Source organism: Podarcis vaucheri (genome assembly GCF_965113315.1).
Source record: "Podarcis vaucheri genome assembly, chromosome: 15".
Taxonomy (NCBI): domain Eukaryota; kingdom Metazoa; phylum Chordata; class Lepidosauria; order Squamata; family Lacertidae; genus Podarcis; species Podarcis vaucheri.
Genome location: NC_138753.1, coordinates 5,510,679 through 5,537,257, shown reverse-complemented (window position 1 = coordinate 5,537,257; position 26,579 = coordinate 5,510,679). Strand labels below are relative to the sequence as shown.

Here is a 26,579-nt window from a genome sequence, read left to right as displayed (position 1 = left end):
TCCAGGTGTTCTGCCCACTTTTGTCCTGGCCACCCTTCCCCCCCCTACCAGTGTATGTGGCCCTTGGAAGGCAGTCCTTGAGGGAATGCAGCCCTTGGGCTGAAAAGGGTTTCCCACTACTGTCTTAGGAAAATGGACAATCGCTTCCAGTTATAACCCAATAGGCAGCTCCAGACATTCTAAAGAAGGACACCAGTTGACTGTTCCTGCGTTTCTAATGTATACGTCAATTTTTTTTTGGGGGGGGGGTTCTGCCTTCATCAGCTGCTACCATGGTCAACCATGAATAGCTGATGAAGGCAGAAGCCGAAATGTTTGCCACATAAATAAAAAAACACACTCTGTTTTGTTAATCACAGTAACGTATGTATTATTTAAGTGATTAGCCAAATCCTAAAAGGGATTCAAGAGAAGCTTGCATTAGTGCTGCTTGGTGCTTTTATAACTATCTATGGGATATACACACATGTACATACACACACACACCTTACAGATGAAAAATAATTTCAAGATGGAAACTGGCCTAATGGGCACATCTCAAAGATGAAAGATGGTAAGGGAAGAGATGGAAATATAGGTTACGCTGTCAACAAGAGTTTAGTTAGAAAACCTAAGCCAATCCGATGATTTTCATCACATCTTTTCAGAAAGGTTTGTCTCCTCCTAGATTTGTCTACTCACACAATTCTCTAAACCAGATTATAAAGCTAAATCCAACCAAAAAAAAACCCTTAACGGATCAGGATTTCATTTCTGGCGCTGCAAAAACTTCAGTTGTGGCCAAGTCTTATCAGCTATAGTGGCAGACAGATTACAGAAGATGCGGTTCAGGATAAGTATGAAGCACTACCCGGCTTAAACCAATTATGCACTTAGGAGCAAAGTTGTCAAACCGCAGATGATTGCCAAATCCGCACATTTAATTTTCTCGGCACTTACATATTTCATGGGGAATTATACTGCCAGTGCCGGCTTTGGGAGGGACAAAGACAGCTGGTTAAAATAATAACAAAAACTTTTATTTAAAACCATTACGGGAATAAGTGGGATATAAAACAATGGAGCCGGGTTTAGCCTGAAGAATGCCACAAACAGAGGGTGAATAAAAGGCCAAATCCAGCCGGCTATGAGATTTGATTTCTCCCTCCAAGGCAACATTTTACCCACTGCATGTGTTTGCTTGTTGATGGATATTTCCATTAATTATCTTGACAACTGATTCTCATCTCCTTTAAAAGGAGAAGCTGTGTATGAGCCCATCCATTATAAAAATAATAATAATCCTGATCTGTCCTAATTATGCTTCGTGGAACTGGAGGCTCGAAAAATGGAAGGCATGCAACCGTAATTCAGCTTCTAGGGCTTGCTACTGCCTTACCACAACTCTGTGGCTCCTGAAGAGCGTTCTACTACATTCTCAAAAACATATGACCAAGAGAAGAGAAGAGAAGAGAAGAGAAGAGAAGAGAAGAGAAGAGAAGAGAAGAGAAAGGGGGTGGGGGTAAAAAGGCAGGCACTGTACAATTTAACTCACATAATTAGCAATTATTGCCTGCACACTCCCCAATAGAAAATCTGTTGCAAATCAAGGGAAAGAAACGTTAATGAGCTACTTCTGGGCTCCTTGCTCGGGGTAATGCGTTTGCATAATAATGAGGTGCAATCTGCTGAAAAACACATAAAGGACAAATTAATAAGGTTGTCATTTTTTTGCCCGATGATGCTTAATACAGTTTTCATAATCTGCTCAAGACAAAGGTCAGTCACTCAGACACAGCCGATTATGCATTCGCGTGGCAGATGAAATCTTTATTAAACAGAATGATGAATCTGATTAACATGCGCTAACAAATATACAGTCTGCAGGGGGAAAAATGAGCGCCGCCACCTCCTGCAAGCCTCCCTCACGTCGACTATTAAGGCTTTACTCAGATTGAGGTCAGACTGGTATTCCCAAAAGGCGCATTAAGCTAAAAGTTTGCCAAATGTGGCAACATGATGAACAAAACAATATCCTGTTATATAAAGAGTGGCTGCCTCGACAGCTGACCATCTAATCAGCAATGGTAACAAGCCCTTAAATAAATTTAGAAAGAAAAATAATAATAATCTTGGTTACAAAAATAAATGCGGCTAGCGAAACACAGGGGAAGTGTTATTGGATAATCAGCAGCAGATCTCAAGAAATGAGAACACAGATGGCGCCAGGTTCTTGGACTACATCTTATGTTTTCATGACTTTTTCGACATGGTTAGTTGATATTTTACTGGGAAGCACAGCATTCCCCCCAAATTCTGTTAGCTGAGGGACACTTCTTTGCTGAAGTAAAGTTGAATACACAATTCATTCTTAAACCTCAAAAGGTTTACCTTTTAAAGTGTGAAAGGGTAAGAACAACCCACTGCCAAAAGAACAGAGGAACGTAAGTCACTGGTCAGACTGTTTTGCCCATCTAGCTCAGTATTTTCTACTCTGACTGGCAGAGGCTGTCTGAGATCAAAAGAATATCTTTTCTGCGCTTGGTACCTGATCCGTTTTAAAGCGAAGATACCAGGGATTGAACTTGGAATGTTACCAGGCAATGTTACCCCAACTTCCAGCAGAAGCTATTTGAAAGGAAGGCAGAAACAAAAATACGCAGAGATGCAATGGGAAACCTCCTACAGTACTTGTATGGGAGATCTGGGCTCACTGGAACCTTTAATAATTGAACTAATCTATAGTAGCAAACTAACAGCTCTTGCGCAAGCATACAGTTTAGAAATTAATGTGTACATGCGTACTTCCCTGCCCCAAAGATGCAGTTTAAAGAAAACCATCAAGTCTCAACTCCATGGTTGTTTTAAGCCTTTCTACTGATGACTGCAGCAAGACTTTTTAAAGCAGGGGTGGACTACATGTGGCTATCCAGATGTTGTCAAGACCATTGACCATTGGCCAAGCTTGTTTGGGCTGAAGAGCCTTGAAGTCCAAAAGCATCTGAAGGGCCACAGATCCCCCGCCCCTGCTGAATCTTCTCCCATCTTCTCCAGCATCCAGTTAGCACTGTGGCCAACCAGATGCCCATTATGGGAAGCTCACAAGCAAACTCGACACCTTTCCTTTCCTTTTCTCATTAGACTAAAAACCAAATCACTAGGAGCATTAATGAATTGATATATTTTAACCTCTCAAGCTCTTCTTTTAAAATAAAAAGAAATAAAAAGTCTGAAGTCGATTTAGTATGTCAACAATATCTAACATTCTTTACTATAGCTTTCAGTGTATCTTTTCCCCTCATAAACACACAGTACCATAGAATTAAAGGTATCCCTTCATGCCAAGTTAGCTGGTTTTATTATATGCTATTGCAGACGTCTGTCTAAATGTAGTTTTTACAGCAGCAGGTCAAATTTCACCTATGAAGCCTAAGAAAACCTTGAGGACACACATTTTTTGCTATTATATTTTGTTCCACAATCACTCAGTCTCCCAGTGTGGGAGATATGGTTATATACATTGTCCCTTTCCTGTTCCTCTTTAAAGGAGCTAAACAAAATTAAATTTATTTTCAGGAAAGGCTGAATTCCATGAATATTCTTTATTAAAAACTATTGTGTTCATAGGGTTATGAGAACTACTATATAATGTAGATTTGGAGCCAACAGTGGTACCGGTATGGGACGCTGAACCGAAATAATAAAATTGAAATAATAAACAAACAAATATTGGATTACCAACTCTCATTATCCCTGATCATGGGATGTGATAGTTGGGATTGAAGAGAGCTTGTAGTCCAGTAATATTTGGAAGGGTGGGCAGGCTGGTATAGGAAATGGACCTTCTGGTATACTTTGAAGTACTGTTTGTGGCTGACTGAGATAAAGACTGAAAAACCACCTTTAGTTGTCCCTCGTGTTACAGGGGTCCAACTGGCCTCAACTAGAAGCTGGGCATTTAGTATTGCCAATGCCATGCTGTGGAATTTTCTTCCGGCCGAGATGCGGCAGTCATTCTCACATTTGACCTTCAGAAGCCTATTTTGTCCCCTGCAGTCATTTAAATTACTTGTATTTTTTAATATTGCTGTACACTGTTCTTATATTTTAGGAGAGGGCAAATTATAAATGCAGTTATAAACAGATAAAGTGGGTGGGTCCAAGTTGCATTTGTATTACAAATGAGAAGGGCTACCTGTATCTGGCTTTAGATGCATGCTGACGGCTGGGTGCCACTGCCAGAGCCAGTTATTTTAGCCCCCATTGGAAACCACAGGAGGCCGACTGTATGAGATACTATTTAAACATTGCACATAGTAGATAAGAGAATGTTTTCCAGATAGCATTCATGTCTTAAAACAAAACAAAAGAAACGGGGGGGGGGGAGAACCCATCAGATTCAGATTATGTTTTCCAAAGACATCTAGAAATAGAAATGTAAAATTATTACATATTATCACCACACTGTAAAACAACGTGAGAAACTGGAGGATAATGGAAAAGGCACGTTTCTTACAGATGGAGAATATCCGAGAAGCATTGCCATATTTTTATGTCACAAAAAGCAACTCTGAAGGTAGCAGTAGTACATTCATCTAAGAGCCTTTTTGTATCCAGGTAAAGGGCAACCTAAAGAGCCTCAAAATTAATCCTAAGCACTTTTTAGATTTGCATTCATTGACAACCTTCACTAAGCCTGAAGCACTCCCCTTTCAAAAATTAGTTTGTGTGTGTATGTGCTTTTAAAAAATATGCTTGTGATAGAGGATCTGCTGCTCAAAGAAGAAAAGTCAAAACTCCCTCTGGATACATATGTACAGTAGCTTTTTGGACAGCAGCCAAGGGATATAATAGTTGGGGAAATATCTGCAGGAGGTCTTTTACCTTATGATTTCACCGCTGCTTGATAAACTGTCAGTGTTTTCTATAGATGTGCAAGTCACGCCTTATCTGTGATGATCACCTTCTGTTAATGTACCCAATTCATAAGCACAACCCTTAAAAGATTCCACAGCCTTTTGGCGTAGTTTCCAAATTATTTTCTTTTCTACATCAGTAGAGGATTCATTCTCCCGCTACTTCTGGAATTACAAAGTCAGAATGTCTGCAATCTGGAAACACTTCCCAGGCATTGCATTTCTCAAACAACAGCCCTCCATAGGTATGCTACAAGTCAATTTTGAAATGGGAAAGGGGAGATTCTAAAAAATGGTTTATGAGAACAGCACATAGGTTGCCCGCTGGGCATGCCCAAGCTCTTAGGTACAATCACAAATATCTGAAAGGCCACCTTCTTCCCTACAGATGCTCTTGAGTATTAAGATCAACAGAGGCCCTCTTGGTAGTTCCCTCTCTTGGAAGTTTGGGAGGAGGGTGGTACAAGAGAGGGCCTTATCTGTGGCAGCCCCTAAGATGTGGAGTTCTCTCCCCAGGGAGGTGTGCCTGGCACCTTCACTACATAGCTTTCATCATATGCAGAAAATGCATCTCTTTACCCTAGTCTTGACACCTGATATATATGGACTCACCCTATTCTTTTGATTGTAAATTGTTTTAACTGACTTTAACCTTGTGTTTTTATATTGTTGTAATTGGGAAATCTGTGGTTAAGGATGAGTAGTAGTAGTAGTAGTAGTAGTAGTAGTAATAAAAAATAGCACACTAAAAGGAGATTAATAGTAAGATCTTACCAGTTACTTAAGGCAATATTTCTCACCTCCAGAGAATATAACACAGTACCGACTTGCAAGTTGGAACTCTCAGCATCTCCTTCATAACCATGAAATAACAGAGATATAAACTAACACATTAAAGGCTTTGCTGTGTCTAAACACACAGTGTAATAATTATTTTAAGAGAGAACCTATTGGTCTCTCATCACTTAACACAATAATAACAATCATGAGCTCAAACAGAAATAAATTAGTCATCATCGTGAAAGCACAAGCCATTTGGATCAATATTTTATTGCTTGGAAACTTACATACATTGGTAATATAAAAAAGTATTAAAATAAATGACTTGCCCAACATGACTGCATTATACAGAAAGCACTTTATACCCAGCTGTTCACTGTTTTAAATAGGTTTGATGAGCAGATCTTGTCTTACTAAGATCCATTCAAACTTTGCTAATTATTATTGCGGGAGGCTCATAGTTAAAGCGCCGCTTGGTGATTTTTAACAAATATAGAAACTCCATCCTTCCTTAACCTTTGTAGCTCTTGACCATTCTCTAGCCCAGTTTTCGTTCCTCTCTCAGGCTGTAATTAATGCTTGATATAGATGTTAGTGCCACCAATATTTTTTTTGAAAAATCATTTTCTCCCTTTTATGGGCCCTAAATGCTAACTATTTGTTGCAGGACAGCCTGCTCATTTGCTGAATGCAACACATGTGACTCTTTAGGAAATGCTTTGCTCAAGGCTAACAACACAGCAGCATCCAGTAAACAGAATAAAGCCAATTCTTTGAAATTCTCATTCAAATGTAAAATATTGTATACCAGCATGAATTAGAATTGCCCCCAGATTTGTTTAACGAAAGTCAGGAAAAAGCTAGTACTGATTAGGGAAGTCTTCTAGGAGTGTCAGAAAAATCTCAGGCTGAAACTGCGACTAGACTGTTGTGAAGTCCTGTGGGGCAATGAAGAAGAGCGCTGGTGGGGTGGAAGCCACTGCACTGTCACAAAATGTGAGAAGTCCCTGTCCATGCAGGGGGGGGGGCTACCTTGTGGCTCCTGCTTGCGCTGTGGGAACAACTTAAGCACCAGGCCTTCACAGCATTGGTGATCTCAAGCAGAGTCAAGAGAATATGTGAAGTATCATAAGACAAAAAAAGGAACAGTCAATAAGGGCTGTAGTGATAGACACACACCTGGCTGCCTTAGCTAGCCAACAGCATATATTTTTGCTGGGTATCCTGTTTGATCAAAAGCGAAACAGTACCAAGCACGTAACCAGTCTCTGAAACACAGTTCCCTGCACATGAATCTGGGACAGATTTTGCAAGATTTCTGCTCCCTCTCTTCTGGAGCCACTTTAGTGGCACGAGAGTTTCCCATCACAGCACACCACAGCTCCTTTGTGTACCAAAGCTACCCACCCCAGAAACTGGAGCAGTTTAGGCAAAGGAAGATATTGTGCATTGGAGGCTGGTGTCCATTGGGGCTGGCAGGGAAGAGAAAGCAGGGAGCGCAGGAGTAGGTGGAACTGGAGCCTGTGACAGACTAGGTCCATTAATTCTGATCTTGTCCCCATCCTCTTGCTTGCTAAGTTCTAAGGTGACACCACTAACATTAAGGAGGAGGAGGCTGACCCCTGGGCTGGCTGAGGATAGGCTAAACTTGATGGGAATTGTCTTGTTTACCTAACGGGCAGCTTCCACTGGAACCGTGTCGTGGAGAAGAGGATGCAAGATTAGACAAGTCATTGGCCAGATCCACTCATTACTTAACCTGATTCCAACTGGATTACTATAACTACCGCTATAATCAAACTTGAAAATCTACAAATTGTTTCCGACTTTACCTGTCAGTGACTTGGCCCCTCCTTTAATAGATGGTTTCCTGATTCTTCGTTTATATGTTCTCTGTACTTTCAGTCCTTCAATAAATTCAGGATTTGATTATTATTTTGCACCAGTGTGACTAAGAATCAGTGATTTCGCAAGGCACTCCCACAATTATTCAAATTATTATGTATTTCCACCACTGAGGACAACTTGGGTCAGGTTCTTAACAACACAACGTTATATTCGAGCCCCATTACGTACATTTTACACACACAGAATGAAAACTTATAAACCTGGCTGGTCAGTGTCATTTATTTTATCAATATTTTTAAAGTGCTTAAAGCCATAAGCATTTTGTAACCTAAATTCAAAGAACCTGATAGAAAGGAGGACTGAAAGGGTTTTGAAAAAACATCACTGATTCTACCTTTATATGTACATACATGCAATATACATAACGAAGAATTCTAAAATGAGTATATTTAACTTCAGCACTTCTTATCATCTGTTCCATTTAGGAGAAATATTTTTGATGAGATGTAGAAAATGGTAAATTTTAAAAAATGAAATTAGGCTGTTATGCTGTCATATATTCAACAGTACAAAGGAGGTTTTGCTGGCATATGTTCAACAGAACAAAGATTTCTAAGGGCCAGCTTACCCTTTGTGTGACAAACACAGATATTTCCTGTGGCAAAGAGAACAGAAACATATTTTTCTTCCCAGGGAGTCCTGTTTTGGCCACAATTTTCCCTAGATGTTTAAGGATCAGCAGTTGTCAACCATACTTTACGCATTTCTTATGTGAAACACAATTGCTGTGTAAAGTGTTCAGAAGCTGTAAGGGGTGATTCACACAGCACATCTTCCTAACAAAACTGAACACATCCTCAAGGCTTCAACACAGCCTTCCTTGATTGTTAGATGTATATACAAAATAAGAGCATGCTAAGTAGGTTTAAGAGGTGATGAAAATGATCTGGATCTGTTTATACTGCTGTGTTCTGGTCCATCTAGCACATGATATATTAAAGCAGAAACAACAGATAAAGAGAGTGGCATTCTTTGCACACTAGCAACAAATTTTGGACCAGTTTTTCCCATTGCATGGCAGCTTCTGAAGCTATCACACAGTGAGGTCCATATGAAATCCAGTTGTTAAACCCCCCCCCAAAAAAAACAACATGTAGCAGTGGTTCTGTGTGGCTACCATGCTTCAGCAGACTACATGCTTCAGTTTTTTAGCCAGCCCCCCAAATCTGCTGGCTGCAAAGCAAATGTTTGCATGGGTCCTCTTCAACACCCCCCCCCCTTTATTCAGGTGCAGCATTCTCCTGCAGAAAGGAAGCAATCAATGAATTGGGCTGCATCGTAATTATTTGAAAATGGAATAATTCCTGACCACTTCATTGACCAGCTTCCAGTTATTTCTAGGAATAGCCCAGTGATACAAAGCAATAAAAGAAGCACGGGGGAGGCTACTTTTACTTGTGACAGACACACAAGAGATCTTTCCCCAGAGTGCTCCACATGAGTAGGACTCGAGGGTTTGCATCGACTGTAACCATGGCAATCATCATGAATCTGGGTTTGGGCTGCAATTGCCTCTGTGCCAGCCACCAAAAGCAATAGCCCTGCCTCCTCCTCTCCTCCCTGTAGCATGTTGAAATGGAAACGCATGACATGTCAACGCCATGTTGGCTATTTCCATTTCTCTGCTCCACATCCTGATTGCAGGGGCAGGGAACCTTGATGCAACACGATATAACAAAGGGAACCATGCAAGATGATGACACAGTGCCACACAATTTACATTATTTAACATCACCAGAGAGAGAGGAAGGAGGAAACTCTCTTTTCCCCCAGATAATATCCAGTGATTCTTACTTAGGTATTGTTTTCATTGTTCTGGTTTTCTGAAAAACTGATTAACTGAAGCCTATCCCTAACATCAGGAAACAACCATAGCTCCATGATTTCTAGCTAAACTAAAAACTCATTCCTAAGGGGTGCCTTCCCCCCCACCCCACTACTGATAATTAAACTGGACAACGGACACACCTTTGTTTCGTGATCTGGAAAGCTTCTTTCTCTTTGCCTCCTGCTCAGCTTCACCTATGCTATTAGTACTGTGTCCAGCTGCTCTGACTGCCCCTCCAGTACTCTCACTGCTCTGCACGATTCCAGGCTCCTCTGCCTTCGTGTCAGCATCGGTTTTAATGCTGACCATTGAATCTACTAGTTTTAGAGCATTGGTTTCATAAAGCTCTTCAACTTTAATAGAGCTTGCAGTTTCAAAGGAAATCCCAGTCTCGCTGCAAGTATGAGTTGACAACTCCTTTTTCTGTACTGCTGACTCCACACTGTTGAAAAGTTCAGGTGTGAAATAGATACTGTCATCGTTGGCATCTGTCTCTGCAGCTATATCTGATGTTGAAAGGTTCGCGTTTCCACTCACTGGAGAAAATGCCACATCCCTCCCCTCTTCATGAGCCCAGAGCTGCTGCTCGGTAGGATATTCTTGAATGGCCTTTCCAGCAGAAAAGCTAATCGGTTCTCTACATGGTGACAATCCAGTTGCTCTCTGTTGCTCGACCAAAAACACATTCTGCTGGGGTTCATTTGCAACAAGCTGACTACTTTCATCCATTGGTATCTTTGGTTGGCATTTAGCTTTGGAGAGGTCTTTCTCATTCAGGGCAAGCAGGGGTGTTGAAGTCAATGGTTTACTGAAATACTGTTTTATACTGACAGATGAGAGCTCATTATTTGCTTTCTCCCTCTTGTTCTTCCCGATCAAGGTTTTGGGTTTGGAGTCTGTTAGTTTTTCTTGCTTTACAGTCTGGCAGAATGGCTGAAGATCTGGAATAGAAGGGCAGAGGCATATAACTAGCTGGATAAACAGAAACAGGTAATAATGAATGCTTGTCATTATTTCTAGCATGTACACACCAGAAAACACTGTTCAGTTTCTAGAACAAGGGTGGGCAACTTGTGGAATGATGGGAGTTGTGGTTCAGTAATATAAGCAGGGATACATGTGCCTCATTCCCGCTTTAGAGTTATTTAACTCGGTGGCTTTCAAACTTTCAGCCTTCAGGAAACCTCATCAATTTTTCTGCCATTAAATCCCTGAACATTACAGAGAATTATGTGGCATGTTCTATGGCAAATGCAGTTCACAAGAAGCCCTGACCAGGCTTTTGGGGCCTCAGTGTTGCCTCACAAGAACAGAGAGTGTGCACCAAAAAACATCCTATACACCTGCTGTGACTGCTCATTGCAAGGGAAGGCTTCCTTTCAGGAAATCTTGCCTGCCATTACTCATTTTCTTACTAAGGAATCTCTGACTAGTTTTCCCTCCATTTCAAAACCAATAAACTAGATTAAACTGTTTGTGGAAAAGGAGAGGCACATATATTCGTAACTAGCTGTTATGCTACATTTTGCTTCAGGCTCATTACACCATTACTCAGTTGTAGCTTCTTTTCTCCACCTGGTTTTGTCTGTCTAACTGACATCTTATTTATGTATTTAGTCACCTTGTGCCAAAGCCTCTAGACAACATTCAATAAAACTAGTGAAAAACATCCAATACAATCAGTACAACTAGTAATAAACCGAGCAAAACTAAACTGCAATAAAAACAACTCAACCCTAGCGTAAATAAATACAGACACCCTTACAAGCAAAAACACATCACCACGAGAGAAACAAAGACAGAACTGAATGATGCTAAAATAATATGATAGTGTTAAATGATGATAAAAATTATTAAAAGGCTTGGAAGAAGAGGAATGTCTTCATCTGGTGCCAAAGAGTCACTGAAGGAGGCACCTGGCAAGTCTCTTTGGTAGAACATTCTACAAACAGGAGCCACCCATTAAAAGGCCCTATCTCGTCATCCCCCTCCATACTTCAGAAAGAAGTTCCTTTCAATTTTGCTCACATTTATGCCAATCTAGTAATCCCCTGGGAGCGCAAGGACAATGATACAGATGAGAGACAAGAGCTTCTTCATTTACTACAAGGAATGGGATCACTGTCCACTTAAAGTGAATTGAGAAGCCCTTGGGGACCAGGGAGTTTCAGGTATGCACTGAAGCACATACAGAGCTCTGGACTGGGAAGAAAGTAATGTCCACAGAAGCCCCTGCAATGTTTAGAATTAGAGGGAAGATATTAGAAGTCCTCTAGCGCAGAAACCCTTCATAGATACTATTAGCATTACATTAACATGGTATTTTCACATTCACAGAACTACCAACAGCATAACTGTGTGTCTTTCCTTCCCTCGAAATTGTGCTACAGCATTAGTAGATTACTAGTTTTCAAATAACTGGATTGATTGACATATAATAATGTAACAGCCTACGTTAAATGTATACACAACTAGGGTGGGGGAAGAACCTGCCACTGAACCAAATAGCACTTTGTTAAGATCAGTTTAATCCCTTCTTTCCACTCAAGAACAAAGAGCCCAATGTGTGTGGCCAAATGCATAGACACAAATATATATGTGTGTGTGTGTTTTGCCTTTCTGACTCCTCACTCTGCACTGGGAACAATTCCGGACAACTTTCCAGAATAGTTTTGAGTGGACAAGAGACACTACAAAGAGAATAAGAGGGCCTCACTGCCCTGCTACATGTGAAAAGGTTCCAGCATGCACCTTGAGACTCTGTTCATCAGTGGGGAAGCATCCACTTTGCATGAAAAAGGTCCCAGGTTCAATCCCTGGCATCTCCAGTTAAAAGGATCAGGAGGTGTCCCATGAGATGGGAGTCTAAATGCTAATGGGAAGGGGCAGGATCCCACCAGGTTCTTTTTGAATGTAAGAGATAGCCAGGGGCTCTCAGGATTTAAAAATAACAATAATAAAAGTTAAAGAGGGCGATTGCAGATGAGGGGAAAAGACCTCTCTCTGCTTGAGATCCTGGAAACCCACTAACAGTCACAGAAGAAAATAATAACAACAACCAGTGCTGAGCGATGTCTGGTTTTCAACACTGTGATATCTCACTAGCTAAACATGGCAATATACCGATATATCACGATGTCTGAAATAAGGATGCAACTATGTAGAGGCAAATGGGGCAATGTCCTGGCAACTGCTACTACTTAGGGGTCTAAAACAGACACATTTTTATTTACCTTTAACGTATTGTCGCAACTGTTATTTTATAGTATAGAGGAGGGGTAGGCGACCTAAGGCCCGGGGGCCAGATGCGGCCCAATTGCCTCCTAAATCCGGCCCGTGGATGGTCCGGGAATCAGCATGTTTTTACATGAGTAGAATGTGTTCTTTTATTTAAAATGCATCTCTGGGTTATTTGAGCATAGGAATTTGTTCATTCCCCCCCCCCAAAAAAAAAATATAGTCCAGCCCACCACATAGTCTGAGGGACGGTGGACCAGCCCACGGCTGAAAAAGGTTGCTGACCCCTGGTGTAGAGCAACAGGGGTATTAAAAATCATGAGAAATGATGACAGTCTTTTTCTCATATCACGATTTTTTACATAGCACACACACACACACACACACACACACACAGTAATTTGTGTTACATAGCCATGCCAAATATTATGAAACTGTTATCATGATGTGGATTTCAAACTGATTTTGGATGATGTATTAATACATTGCCCGGCCCTATAACAACCAGCCTGAACTGCTATAAACAGCTTCCTCTCTTTTTTAATTAACAGTACATTGCTGGATCAGACCAAGAGTCTCAGTAACAGGAATACGCTGGGTATCCATCAGAAATTGGCCAGTGGTTCACCAGGAAACCACAATCTATCTTCTGCTCTAACAAAGAGACACCACTTGGCCAGGTAGATACATAATCTGACCTAACATAACACAGCTTCTTATGTTCTTTGGTTCTTACTTGCAAGCAAAAAAGATGAAGTCAACTTTAACAAATTTCTCATAAATATTTCAGGAAACTACTTAAAAGGTTAAAAAAAAACACCTCAGGAAAACCTACTTTGTTGATTTGCAGATATGTTACATGACTGACTGGATGTCGTTGGATTAATTGCAATGACGTCTGCAGCAGAAAGTGTTTCTAGGGTTAAATCATGCACTTCTCTTTCAACAGTAACACCTGGTGATAGATGAAGAGTTGCCTCCAGGAAAGAACTTGATGACAGATCTTTTGAGCTTGAAGACATGAGCACAGATCTGTCGTTACCCTGAGTCGAAGAATCTGTGCTCTTCTGGTTTGTTTTAGCAAACGCATCCAAAGAACCAAGGGCACAATCGAAGTTTTCATGGTGCTGGACTAGCTGACGAATCCATTTTGACAATCCTTGGGAAAGAACAATTTTATTTTATTATTACTATATAGCAAGACTGGGAAGTTATGTGATCAAAGTTGTACATGTTTAAAACCTTATAAAAACTGTGTTGCTGTAGTTTCTTCTTGCACTAGGCACACAACTTTGAATTATTTGAATTCAAAGATTTGTATCATTTGGTCTAATTTTGTAATGGCAATGAAGAGTTAGAACCTGATTTACGGATACTGCTGGCCATGACATGGTATATTAGAATAGAAAAGGGAAACTGGCTGCTTGAGGGCAACCGAGTCATATGGGCAGGGTACAAATACAACAACAACTATTATTATTATTATTATTATTATTATTATTATTATTATTATTATTCTGCCATTACACAATTCAGCTGTGCCTTCTCCTACACAAGGCAAGACACATGGGAGTAAGCGACAAGGATGCATACAGGGGAGGGATGTACCCAAGTCTAACTTCCCCAAAGAAATAGGGGAAAGGAGGTTAAAGAGCTATTTGCCTCTGGTATTGGCTTCCATGGCACTGGGTGGAGCAAATGTCGATGGCCCTTTAGCCCTTGCTCAAGTCTAAGTGTTTGTCCCCTGTTAAAAATGAGTTGCCAAACAGAGTTTTAGAAAGCCACACTATATGATACTGAGAACGTTAAAAGATTATCGCAGTGAAAATAGTATGGAGAGCAACCCACAACATGAAAACTGAGCATTAAAATAATGATGTGTGCACATAGAGCTGCATCCAGTGTTCTACTCACAGAGTAAACCTATTGAGATTATGTCCATTAATTTAAATGGGTCTACTCTGAGTAGAACTTAACTGAATGCAACCAACACAGGGAATCGAATTATGCTGAAATGGCAAAATTAATGGGTGTGTTAAGAAACCAAGAGGAAAAAAATATACTAAGGAGTGGGGAATATTTGTGGAATATTTGAAAAATCATGGTATGCAACTAAGTGCACTGGTAGGGTTAACTTAAATCAAAGCAGTTGAAAGTATTATTAAGATTAGTTAAAGGTAAAGGGACCCCTGACCATTAGGTCCAGTCGTGACCGACTCTGGGGTTGCGGTGCTCATCTCGCTTTATTGGCCGAGGGAGCCGGCGTTTGTCCGCAGACAGCTTCTGGGTCATGTGGCCAGCATGACTAAGCTGCTTCTGGCGAACCAGAGCAGCACACGGAAACGCCATTTACATTCCCGCTGGAGTGGTACCTATTTATCTACTTGCACTTTGACGTGCTTTCGAACTGCTAGGTTGGCAGGAATTATTAAGATTAGTTGTAGAATAATTTAAAAATGGAGTAAAGTGTTAAAATTTTAAATAAGAGAAGAAACCACAAAAGGGGGAGGGAGTCTGATTTGTATCTGTATTGGAAGTATGACATTGTAAGATTTGTATTTGCAAATTCTTAAAAACTGAAAATAAAATTTATTTTAAAAACCACACAGAATTTACTATATTTATGATTTATTTTATCTTTTTGTTATGTATGTTCTGTTTTTATACTGTAAACCACCCTGTGATCTTTGGATGAAGGGTGGCATAGAAATTTAATAAAAAATTATGAAACTATTTAAGAGGGAAAGAAATGCTGGTGGCTTTATGCTTTGAAGGAAAGGGATTTCTTTGTTGCTATCTTTTTATCCCCCCCCCCCAATTTTAAAAAACAAACAAACCGCTGATCATTTTAAAAGCAGTTTCAGTGCATGTGTTCTGATAAAGACTGAACAAGTGGAATCTTTCGAAGTCAATTATATTTTTGGATTCTATTATACCATGAGTATAACAATCATTCTATCTTTGGATATATATATATATATTCATAAGCATCCATTGCATTTTCTGGCAAATTGCTTTGTTTCAACGAGAAATGTGTTACTGAGAATCAGTAGTGCAGCCCCCAACTTCTTGAAAAACCTGCCATGATTACTGCTTCTAAAATTACCGAGAAAGACTCTCATGTGAGGCAATGATATCCTCCCATCTTGCTGCCTTTTCTGAGACAAGGGAAAGACCCTTCGTACGATAGAATCTGAGCACCATCTACTGTCAAGACAAGGGCAGTATTTGCTTCATCTCCTCCCTTCGATGAAATTGCTTAGAAATACCAAAGGGAAAAATAGGTGCCATCTCTATTTGATGTTCACAGCCTAATATTTAAAGCAGTTTCTTCTACTTAGTGTGTACTAGTGGACCAATTTATCTGTCATGATTACCAAACTCTTGCTGGTAACAGGGCTGCCTGTATCCGAGCTGGTGATGTTTGCAGCTGCTTAAAAGCATTTCCAAGAATACTGAAACATTCCTTCCCCTTTTTGTTGACTTTCCCCCCCAAGAAAATGTTTGCCAATTCACTTACAATAGCCTTCCCTAAAAGGTGGCCTTTTCCATGTTGTTGGACGCCAACTCCAAATCATTTACAATAACCTTCTCCAACGTGTGGCCCTTTGGATGTTGTTGAGGCACCAAAATGTCTAGCTTTTATTGAAAAACTGACACACTGGGATATTTCAGGATAGCTATTCTACACTTCAAAGCAAAGTAGATTAAGAACTAACCTCACTCGGTCAAAACAAGGAGATGCAAAATTAAGACAGAGAAGACATTCTGATGCCCCCACCTTATATATATTTTAATAGCTAATAAGGCTGAATGATTATGAATATTTAAAAAGGTAGTACCTGTGTTTGCCCTTCACAAAAACGCTCCTCATATTACTAATTTATACTGGGCAATGAATTTATCTAGGGTGGTTGATTTCTTTGGTACAATGTCAGTGTTATCAGTCATAAGGATTTCATGAGATCCATATTTTATTTACCTCTCACTACATTTTTAACTGTGAGATTTTGTATCTGCAGCAGCAAAGCTGGAGGCCAGAACACATACCCACCCACCCACAATTTATTCAGCTACTTTAATTAGAAATTCACACAGTAACAAACTAGGTAACAGACTGCAATGCACAATGGACTAAAACAAGAGGGAATTGAAATGAAACTTTGCCGCACTGTATCATCAACCCAAACTGGAGTGTTCCTGTTCAGGGTTCCAGCCAGTTAGGCATGATGTCTGCTAATAAATTATAAGTTGTAAAGGGCTGAAGCAGGACATTCCTCAACAGAGATTTGACTTTGCATGGCTAATGCACATGCTTGTTCCTCATTGGACTATGTGTGTTAGTTTTCGTACTTCTGCAAATTTCAGAACTCTCCATAAGATGCTGACACCTCCTTCTCACTCCGGCTCCATTTCAGTCAGCACTCACCACTCAAGCTCATTATTAGAGGGAGAGATATGAAAATGCTTGATGTTTCCAAATGTCACAGTGATTCATATGGCCCAGGAAGAAGTTTTTCAAATGCCAGAACTAGACATGACGGAGGATGTGTGGCTGCTGTTGAAGAGAGCAGTTCTATGTCTCTGCCTCTCCTTACTAACTTCTAGCAACTGATCACATCTAACTCCTGACATGAAGTTGTCACATTCTGGGTTTCAGCACCCCGGCAGAGGGCATCCAATGAAGTGCAGTAGGAAAGCTCTTAAGTGAGCTGTTGACGTGGCAAAAATATGGAAGAAACCAGAAGTTACTGGGGAGAGGAGGAGACGCAGTGCTGCTGCTTTACAGAAAAGCCATGCACCCTCCATTAACTTCTTGCCCAAGCAAGTTGACAGCAATTTGCCACTTCACACAGATCAATTTACCATAGCAAAGCATGGGTGCATTGTTCATATGTGATGGTGCAAAATACTTACAACCCAACACAGAAGTTATGCCTTGAAGGCTTTTTATTTTACAGTAAATAAAATATTATCACCTGCACCAAAGTGACATAGGTATAGGAAAGTGACATATTTATAGGAAAACAAATCACAGGGGATGATGCTCTAAAATTTAATTTTTAGAATTACCTTTGCTTGCTTTAGATATATGCATAGGAAAGGGGTCTGGTTCCAATCAGAGTAGATCCATTAAGATAATAGGATCTACTCTTACTTGGAGACAACCCTAGATATGGAAGCATCATAGCTCTGTGGGAAAGGGCATGTTTTGCATGCAGAAGGCCCAAGGCTCAATGTCTACAACAGGCTTCCTCAACCTTGGCCCTCCAGATGTTTTTGGCCTACAACCCCCATGATCCCTAGCTAGCAGGACCAGTGGTCAGGGATGATGGGAACTGTAGTCTCAAAACATCTGGAGGGCCAAGGTTGAGGAAGCCTGGTCTAGAATCTTCAGGTGGAAGGGTCATGTAGCAGATGATGGGGAACCTCTGCTTGAGATATTGAACAGCTACTGCCACAAGGGGAAGAACCATAGCTCAGTGGCTGAGCACATGCCTTGCTTGCATGCAGAAGCCCTCAGCATAACCTTAGAATCTGGGGTAGCCAACATGATGTCCTCCAGATGCTGGTGTACTACGACTCCTATCATCCCTGACAACAGGTCATGTTGACTGATGGGAGTAGAGCCCAACAATGTATAGAGGGCATCACATTGGCTCTCTCTGTTTTAGATCAACCAGCACAGCAGCAACATGATCCAAAGCCATGGCCATGATATATATGGGCTATAAGCCAAGTGTCACTAACTAACATCTCCAGGGTATTCATGTGTCTTACCAGCTATGTATTTGTTTGGGTTCCTTCTGAAGCGGTCATCAACTAAAATAAGCGCTCCCCAATCGCTCCTGTGGCGAATACACCTAAAACAGAGCAACAGGTGAGAAAACAATACATGATGACTCTTAATGTTTTTTTTAAAAAAAAAAAAGTTTGGGAAAGGGGGAATATAAGAATGTCCATGATATTTACCTGATAGAACTGTTTCAGCTATCACTAAAACTTACAAAGCTTCAGCTAATCATCAGGGTGTTAATTATCTAATACCCGTAATGTTCTGAGTCCACTGAAATTGGTACTCACACCCAAGGTAGAAATGATTGTAATGGGTTAATTGGAGAGGACAAAGCAGAGATTAAATGTTTCAGCACAAATAAGAAGTGACTGAGGGACCTGCTCCCTGCCTTGCAGACCTTCTTCAACCTGGCCTGGGAAGGCGCAGCCCTGACTGACTGCAGCTACAGAAGCTGAGGCTGCTGAAGAGGCCATCTTGGCTGTTTCTTAGTGCAGACCCAGTTCACTGAGCCTGAGCTTCCACACCTTCCACCTGCCATGAACAACCATTGGCAGGACTGGCAGCAAAAGCAGCAGCAGCAGCAGCAATATTCTATGTTGATGATAATATTTTATTCTCTTGTTAATTATGTTGTTCTAAATGTGAATTTTACCTATTTGACTTCCTTTAGCAATGTTTTCTTCTGAAATGTTTAAGATAAATTTTTTTGTTAACTTTGCTCCATTAAATGTGTATTGTGTAGTTGACCTCCTTTGCACTGTTTTATTCTGAGATCTTTAAAATAATATTTTAGTTTCCTGTTAATTATTGCTTTGAATGTATAGGGAAGTTTTTAATGTCTGATGTCTCGCAGTGTTTTAGATTTTTTTTGGAAGCTGCCCAAAGTGATTGGGGCAACCCAGTCAGATGGGCACAGTACAAATAAAATTATAACCATAACCATAATAGACTTTCTTCAGTAATATTTTATTCTGGATTGTTGTTTTTTTAAAAAACCATGTGTTGTAAATCGCTTTGAGATGTTTTCTTAAAAATATAAATGTAAAGCGGTATAGAAATGAAATGAATAATATTAATAATAACAAAAATAAAAGAGAGGCATGTTTATTTCATATCTAACCACTTGTACTTTGATCATGGATGTAACCGCTTTTCTGCCACTAAGCTTGCTGGACAATGGCATCAGTAATAACAACACCGTATAATAACAACACCGAGTCTTGTGGCACCTTGAGGACTAATTGCAATTGCACCTTAAGGACTAATTTTTTATAATGTAATTAGGCACAATCCATAAGGAATCTCACAGCAACATATCCACGCTGATGGCCCTCACTACCTCAAAATATCGTGATGGGCACCAATACAGATGGCTTTAAAGAGGAATGAAGACAAAATAAGGCTAAGGGTAACAAGGACTACTAGGCATTATGGAGTTCTTACTCCCCGTGTTAAGAGGCAACAGCTGTCTAAACAGCTGTCACTGGGAATGACAAGTAAGGATAGTGCACTCATGCCCTTCTTATGGACTTCCCATAGGCATCTGGTTGGCCACTGTGAGAACACCATACTGGGCTAAATGGGCCTTTGGTCTTATCTGATAGGGCTCTTCTTACGAGTTTCTAGAAACATAACCCACCAGTTGCTCCTTGTGTAACTCCCTACTGCCCAGGGACTTGCGCAGAAGCAGCTCTTAAGAGATTGGCCCTTCTTATTGATATGACGAGCCTGTAACAAGCTCACCACCAGAAAATTCTGCAGGTGGCCTTTCAGTGAAGTCTTCATCACCAGGGGAGTGTGAGGGAAAGAGCCAGAAAAACGAAAACCAAGTGCAAAATTGTGTAGTTAAAATAAATGTATTGGGCCCACTGGAGACATATCCCACACCTTTCAAGTGAAGCAATGCTGCAATTTCATGGCAGAGTTGTCACCTGGCCATGCGCAACATCTGGCATATTCCCTCCCCCCCAAGTGATCACATTTCATGGACTTCATGTTACTTCAAATGCTACCACAGCAATATGAAAACCCCACATCTGAGACTTAAACCAGCTCACCTTTTATTTGTCAGTTTATACATGTTGGAATACAAAATAAAAACCCCATGAAATAACTATGTCCTTCACATGGGCAGGTATTTTGTACCTGCAAATCTTGATTAGGGTTTAGTTTGGCAGCCACTCTATAATTTCAGGTGGATTTATAGGAACTTTTTTCTTTTTTTTTACAATTAGGGGATTTTTCTGAGTTATATCACCTCAGAAACACATGCGAATCTAGGTCACAAGTAGATGAGGTCTACCTTGCTTATGGTACCTCGCAACCTCATTCCATGATAGGCCCTTCCACTGCTCCATCTCCATCACTATGGGGTGGTCCTATGGGTGAAAACCTATTCATAACAGTTCTTCTAGGGATGGGGAAGGAACTTCTGCATGTGAAGCAGATGTTCTTCTACTGAGCTAAAGGTCCTTCCCTGCCTCCAGCTGGACTTAAATCCCTGTTAAAGATGTTCCTTTTGGTTTTTCATACCAATCTCCCTCCAGCCGTAGCAAGCTACCATCTGGCCCAGTACTGTTTTGTTGGACTCCAGGGTCTCAGGCAGAGAGAGGTCCTTCTCATCATCTAATAATTGTTTCTGTTTATTGGAGGTGCTGGGGAATGAACCTGGGACCCTCGGCCTACAAAGCAGATGCTCCATTGTGGAGCTACGCCCCCCAAACATTTTAAAGTGCAAGCCTAAGGGAAAAGGCTGTGTCTATCTTCTGGTGTATGAAACACAGTAGATACTGTAGGCAGACTAGATAGAACTGCCAAGTTGGAAGGGACCCTGAGCATCATCTAGTCTAACCTCCTGCAATGCAGGTATATGCAGCTGTCTCATATGGGGATTGAATCTGCGACCATGGTATTGTAAGCATCATGCTCTAACCAGTTGATAATGGTAATTATAAACATCTACTCTATTTTTTGAAAGTTGTCTGTTTGCTATGCATTTGGACAACTTTTTAGATGTCATAACCACATGGTCCCTGAGATCAAGGAACAGGTTTTTGTCTATATTTTGATATACTATTTTAAGACAGGATGGTGCACTGAACCTTTTGAAACTGCACTGATCTTAACAACTGATTTCAAACCTGTAGTGATTTTGTTGTTTCTTAAAATCCCTCAGCAATGCTGGCTATGAGAGGCTGCTGGTTATTATTGATGTCCCCATTTCTTTACCAGATTTTTATTTTTTTTGTTTAAAGCACTTATTTGTTTAAAGCACTTATTTCCCTATTAGTTTGCTGTAGAAAAAACAACAGCAGTGAAGAGGCACCTTCTCAGCAAATACTAAGGAGAAAGAGGGAAGCTTTTCTTGCTTTTGGAAAGCTGTGTACTTTGTTTCCAAGATGACCAAGATACTTTTTTTGAAAGGATCAGATGAATATTCATATTTCCCATAGAAGCAAATGCTCTGCTAGATGTGCATGTCTGATTTTTAGAAACCGAAAAACAAACAGCCAAACAACACCAGGCTTGGCAAGCCTAGTAAGACAATGAAATGACATATAAAGAAAACTTTACAATACAAGTGGCATAGCTTGAAAGCAGGGAAGGTGCAGGCTACAGCCAGAAATCTCCAGTACTGCTTTGCAAAACGCCTTGTTACTCGATTCTACAAAACATCACTTCAGCTTTAGCTGAACTGGTGTACAAGATGTTTAGTCCACAGAGAATACAGGTCACAAATGTTTACAAGACTGCAGATTATAGTTCAGAATCACTTACAGCAAAGTGAGGGAGCTACCAGGTTCAGCTATAAGTGGGACTTTTCCCCTCCAATGTTTAGGGGCACCTCTCTACTTTGTTGGAGGGTCGGGGAAGGGCTTGACTCAATGGCAGAGCATCTACTTTGCATGCAGAAAGTTCTAGGTTCAATTGCCAGCATTTCCAGGTCAGGACGTGGGGGCAATTCCTGCCCCTTCCACACCCTTCTCCTCTCTGATTATGATTCTTGTTCACCTGTTTGTGTCTCTATTAGTGTTGTTTTCTATTAATTGCAATTTTGCAAACAAAACAAGAAAACTAAACTAAACTAAACTAAACTAAACTAAACTAGATAAAGCCCCAAATATATATGGATCTATACAGGAATAATCTAATTCTACTCACCTGCCCAATGCTTGGTTGAGAGCTCTGAAGGCCTGGATTTCATACCACTGGCTGCCTGGTAGAAGTCCTCTGTCTTTGGAATGTAGGTCATTATACTTCCTCTTAAGCTCAACCTGGAGAAATTACAATATATTTTAAAATTCCTGCATAAATTTCAAGTAGTACAACTGTTAATTTGCCTTATCAAGTAATTATCAAAACAAGAGAATGGCTTTTTCCGTTGCCAAACTGCTCTATTTATTCTGGACAAAATGATAAATAAAACTAATTCAGGTAACCAGCAGATATCTATATATAAAATTTATAACTCTGAAAGAACTTTCTGAGCTGGAGTCTATACTTAACTTTGTTTATGGATGCAAGTCTAGGAAAACCAGTTACAAAAATATTTTAAAATGCTTCTAAGGGTTCTCAGTCTTTTAACATTGTACATGTTGGTAAAATGGTTGAGATCACCTTTCTTTTCTTTCACCCCACTTTTCCCCCTGAGTGCACATGTTTCCTCACTTTGCTACGACTTTGAGGATTCTCAGTAAAGTGGGAAACTGCATAAACCATGCTTTGCCTGAACAGCTGAAATACAAATTATGATTTGAATCTAAAGGGCAGTTAGGGCAAACTATGATTCTAAGACATCCATTACATCCAGTGTGTGGACCTCTGGTAGCCCTGGAAGCTGGACAGGTACTTCCTGAGGATAAGTCGGGGTACAATTCTACCTCTCTTCCCTTATGAAGTACAGGCTAAAAAATAGTTAGAACTCCTCCTCACACACCTATCTGCTCAGACACGTGATGGAATCTTTCAGAAAGTGGAATATTGAGTACCAGCAAGCCAAGCCAAGCCAAGCTCCTTGCCCTCCTTTTCCAAAGGCAGGGAAGGCACTTGGATCAGGATGGAAAAGCCCAGGCCTGCTATTCAAGCTAAACAACAGGTTTAGTTTGAAAAACGAAAGGCATAAAGCTACACAAAGGAAGGTTAATTTCACTGCTCTTTTGTTCTATATTAACCTTTTAAAACTGACAACTGAAAGGACACGCTTCAAGAGATAAAACAGCAGACTTCTAACCACTTCTGACAGGTAACTTTCAACTCGAATTTGGGTAAGGATTCTTTTCTTTCTATGTTATTTTATGTGCCTATGCCCTTTTAAAAAAAACAGCCTGTCAAATTTACAAATTCAAACTTTGCAGCCAGAAAATAAATCCAGTTTGATTTCACAGATCTAATATTTGTTTCCGTCACTCAGAATTTATTGATTGGGGGCTGAAGGTTCCCCCTACTGCATTTAAAGTTTCCTGAGCAAGCCTTATATAGAACAGGCCCCAAGTAGTTTTTGTAAACGATTTCCAGTTCCAGACTCTCTCTCTATATATATATCCTGCCCCTTCCATTCTGATGATCAGTGCAGCAAGGCTGCCTTAGACCCGCATTCTCTTCTGCAACCTCACAGAAACATCCAGGAATTAAAGCAGAACTTGTTGGATCAGGCCAAAGGCCTGTCAACTCCAGTGACCCACAGTGGCCAACCAGGTATCTGTGGGAAGCTCAGAAGCAGGACCTGAGTAAAACAGTACTCTCCCCACTTCTGATTTCCAGCAACTGGCATTCAGAGACATACTGCCTCCAACCGTGGAGCTGGAGCATAGCCAATAGAAGAGCTAGCAGCCAGTGACAGCCATGAATTTGTCTAAAACTCTTTTAATGTTACTGAAAGGGTCCTATGCAAAAGAACAGTCCAATAGGCTCTGCCTCACAGGGCAGATCTGGTCTGTGCCTTACATTTCTTTGTACATAATGCCATGCAAAATTAGCCACCCCATGTTACTTCAGAGCTCTGCCCTTCTTCAGCTAAGCAAGACATGAACCTCTGTAAGTAAATGATGGAAAATAAAAGGCTGCCTTTGGTCAGCAACTAACTTTCCTGGAAAAGGTAATGTGTGGGAGGGCAGCTTTGTCCCTGGGGCTTCTAGTTGCTGACCCCTGGATATAAAAACTGTATGGCTTTTTTAAATAACAAGACAGCTTTTTTGTGGGGTGTGTGTGTAGAGACAAAGTGTATCACTGCTTAATAACAGAATAATAGAAAATAAATTCAAACCCTTGTGTTCGCTCATTAAGGGTTAAAGCGTTCCTTGTGAATCACGTAACAGGTAAAAGGTCAGCGCACGTCACTTTAACGCAATCAGAATCCATTTCACTGTATACGTTTGCATTATCAGGCATCACCGTGACGCCCGATTCAACATGACATGCTGCATATGTGGAAAAGCCAGCGTCTCCTGCTAGCAAATATATTAAATGTGCAAGTAAAGCACAGGCTAGAAGGGATTAGTTAAAATGTCAAAAGACAGCCCTTTACTTCTACCTGTTCATCCTTAAAAATATACTCCTAGCTATCAGGCATGCTTTGCAGACAAAGAGCTCCAGCGAAGAGCAGCAGAAGGCCTGTGGCAAGCCATGTCATCTTGTAGCTGTCAGAGAGATTAGGCTTTGATCTATCTGGGAGGTCACGGTCGCATTCATATTAGCCGGAGTCTAACAGCATTATACCTGTTAACCACTGTTTCCTTAATGCTTAATTAGACAGACCTCCCCTGCAACTGAACATTAACCAAGAATGTTCCCTCCTCTTGCTCTATTTCGTCCCCTTCCCCACCATTTCTACACCAAGCCAAGTTTTCAAGAAAGAAAAGAACAGGCTGTAAACAAAAACTTTTTGCCTTCCAATCTATGAGCAAAGAAATGCTTTGGAATGATTTAAAGGGCCTGGATCGCCTTCCTCAAGTGCCCCCTTTTTTAGTGCTTTCTCCATGCAGAAGGTTAATTACACATTATGGAGAAGATATTTAGAAAGGGGGGGGTGAAATACAGGAAGGGATAGAAGAGAGATTCTTCTTTGGGGAATCAAGAGGGAGGGCACACTTGAAATGGAGGGCTTCACCCCTGTTTTTTAATTCATTTTTAAAAATATTTATAGAAGAAGAAGAAGAGTTTGGATTTGATATCCCGCCTTTCACTCCCCTTCAGGAGTCTCAAAGCGGCTAACATTCTCCTTTCCCTTCCTCCCCCACAACAAACACTCTGTGAGGTGAGTGGGGCTGAGAGACTTCAGAGAAGTGTGACTGGCCCAAGGTCACCCAGCAGCTGCATGTGGAGGAGCGGAGACATGAACCCGGTTCCCCAGATTACGAGACTACCGCTCTTAACCACTACACCACACTGGCTCTCACACTTATAGACCACTAAGTCATTAAAAAATCACAGAATAATAATAACAATGTTGTTGTTAGCCGGCCTGAGCCCGGCTTCGGCTAGGGAGGGTGGGAGATAAATAAAATTATTATTATTATTATTATTATTATTATTATTATTATTATTATTATTAATACAATTTTCCTACCACCCTTTATCAGAAGATCCCAGGGTGGTATACAACATTAAAAACACATTGCAGAACATATGTTGTAGCTCATACTTGAGATTAGACAAATTCATGGCGGGTGAGCCCACCAATGGCTCGGCTCGGCTTCCATGGTTAGAGGCAACAGTCCTTCTGCATCCCACTTGCTGGAAACTGCAAGAGGTGAGAGTGCTCTTGTGTTTGGGTCCCACTTGCAGGTTCCCCACAAGTATCTGACAGGCCACTGTGAGAACAGGATACCTTGGTTTGTGAACAGTCTGGCTTGCATACGTTTGGATTACAAACACGTCAAACCCGGAAGTGCGTGTCCCGGTTTGTGAACTTTTTTTGGATTACCACCCATTTTTTTTGAGGCCCCATTGGCGAAAGTGTGCCTTGGGTTACAACCCGTTTTGGTTTACAAAGGGACCTCCAGAATGGATTATGGTTGTAAACCAAGGTACCACTGTACTGGACCAAATGGGCCATTGTCCTGATCCAGCAGATTCTTATGTTCTTATAACTTGAAATTCTGCTGCTCCAAGAGAAGCCTCTATGCACAGCATCAAG

At 40.8% G+C, this 26,579-nt stretch overlaps 1 protein-coding gene across 13 annotated transcripts in view; it reads right to left on the bottom strand.

Moving 5' to 3' along the window:
* BRIP1 (BRCA1 interacting DNA helicase 1) overlaps positions 1–26,579 on the bottom strand; it is a 313,915-nt gene that overhangs the window by 109,789 nt on the left and 177,547 nt on the right. For 3 of the 13 annotated variants that reach the window (XM_082201668.1, XM_082201666.1, XM_082201667.1), the window contains exons 18-22: positions 22,607–22,719; positions 18,430–18,512; positions 13,484–13,807; positions 9,552–10,352; positions 7,508–7,582 (exon numbers count right to left, since the gene is read on the bottom strand). In XM_082201668.1, the coding sequence (XP_082057794.1) occupies positions 7,508–7,582; positions 9,552–10,352; positions 13,484–13,807; positions 18,430–18,512; positions 22,607–22,719 (1,396 nt within the window). The other 10 variants (XM_082201664.1, XM_082201670.1, XR_014214176.1 and 7 more) reach the window with 9 other exon arrangements.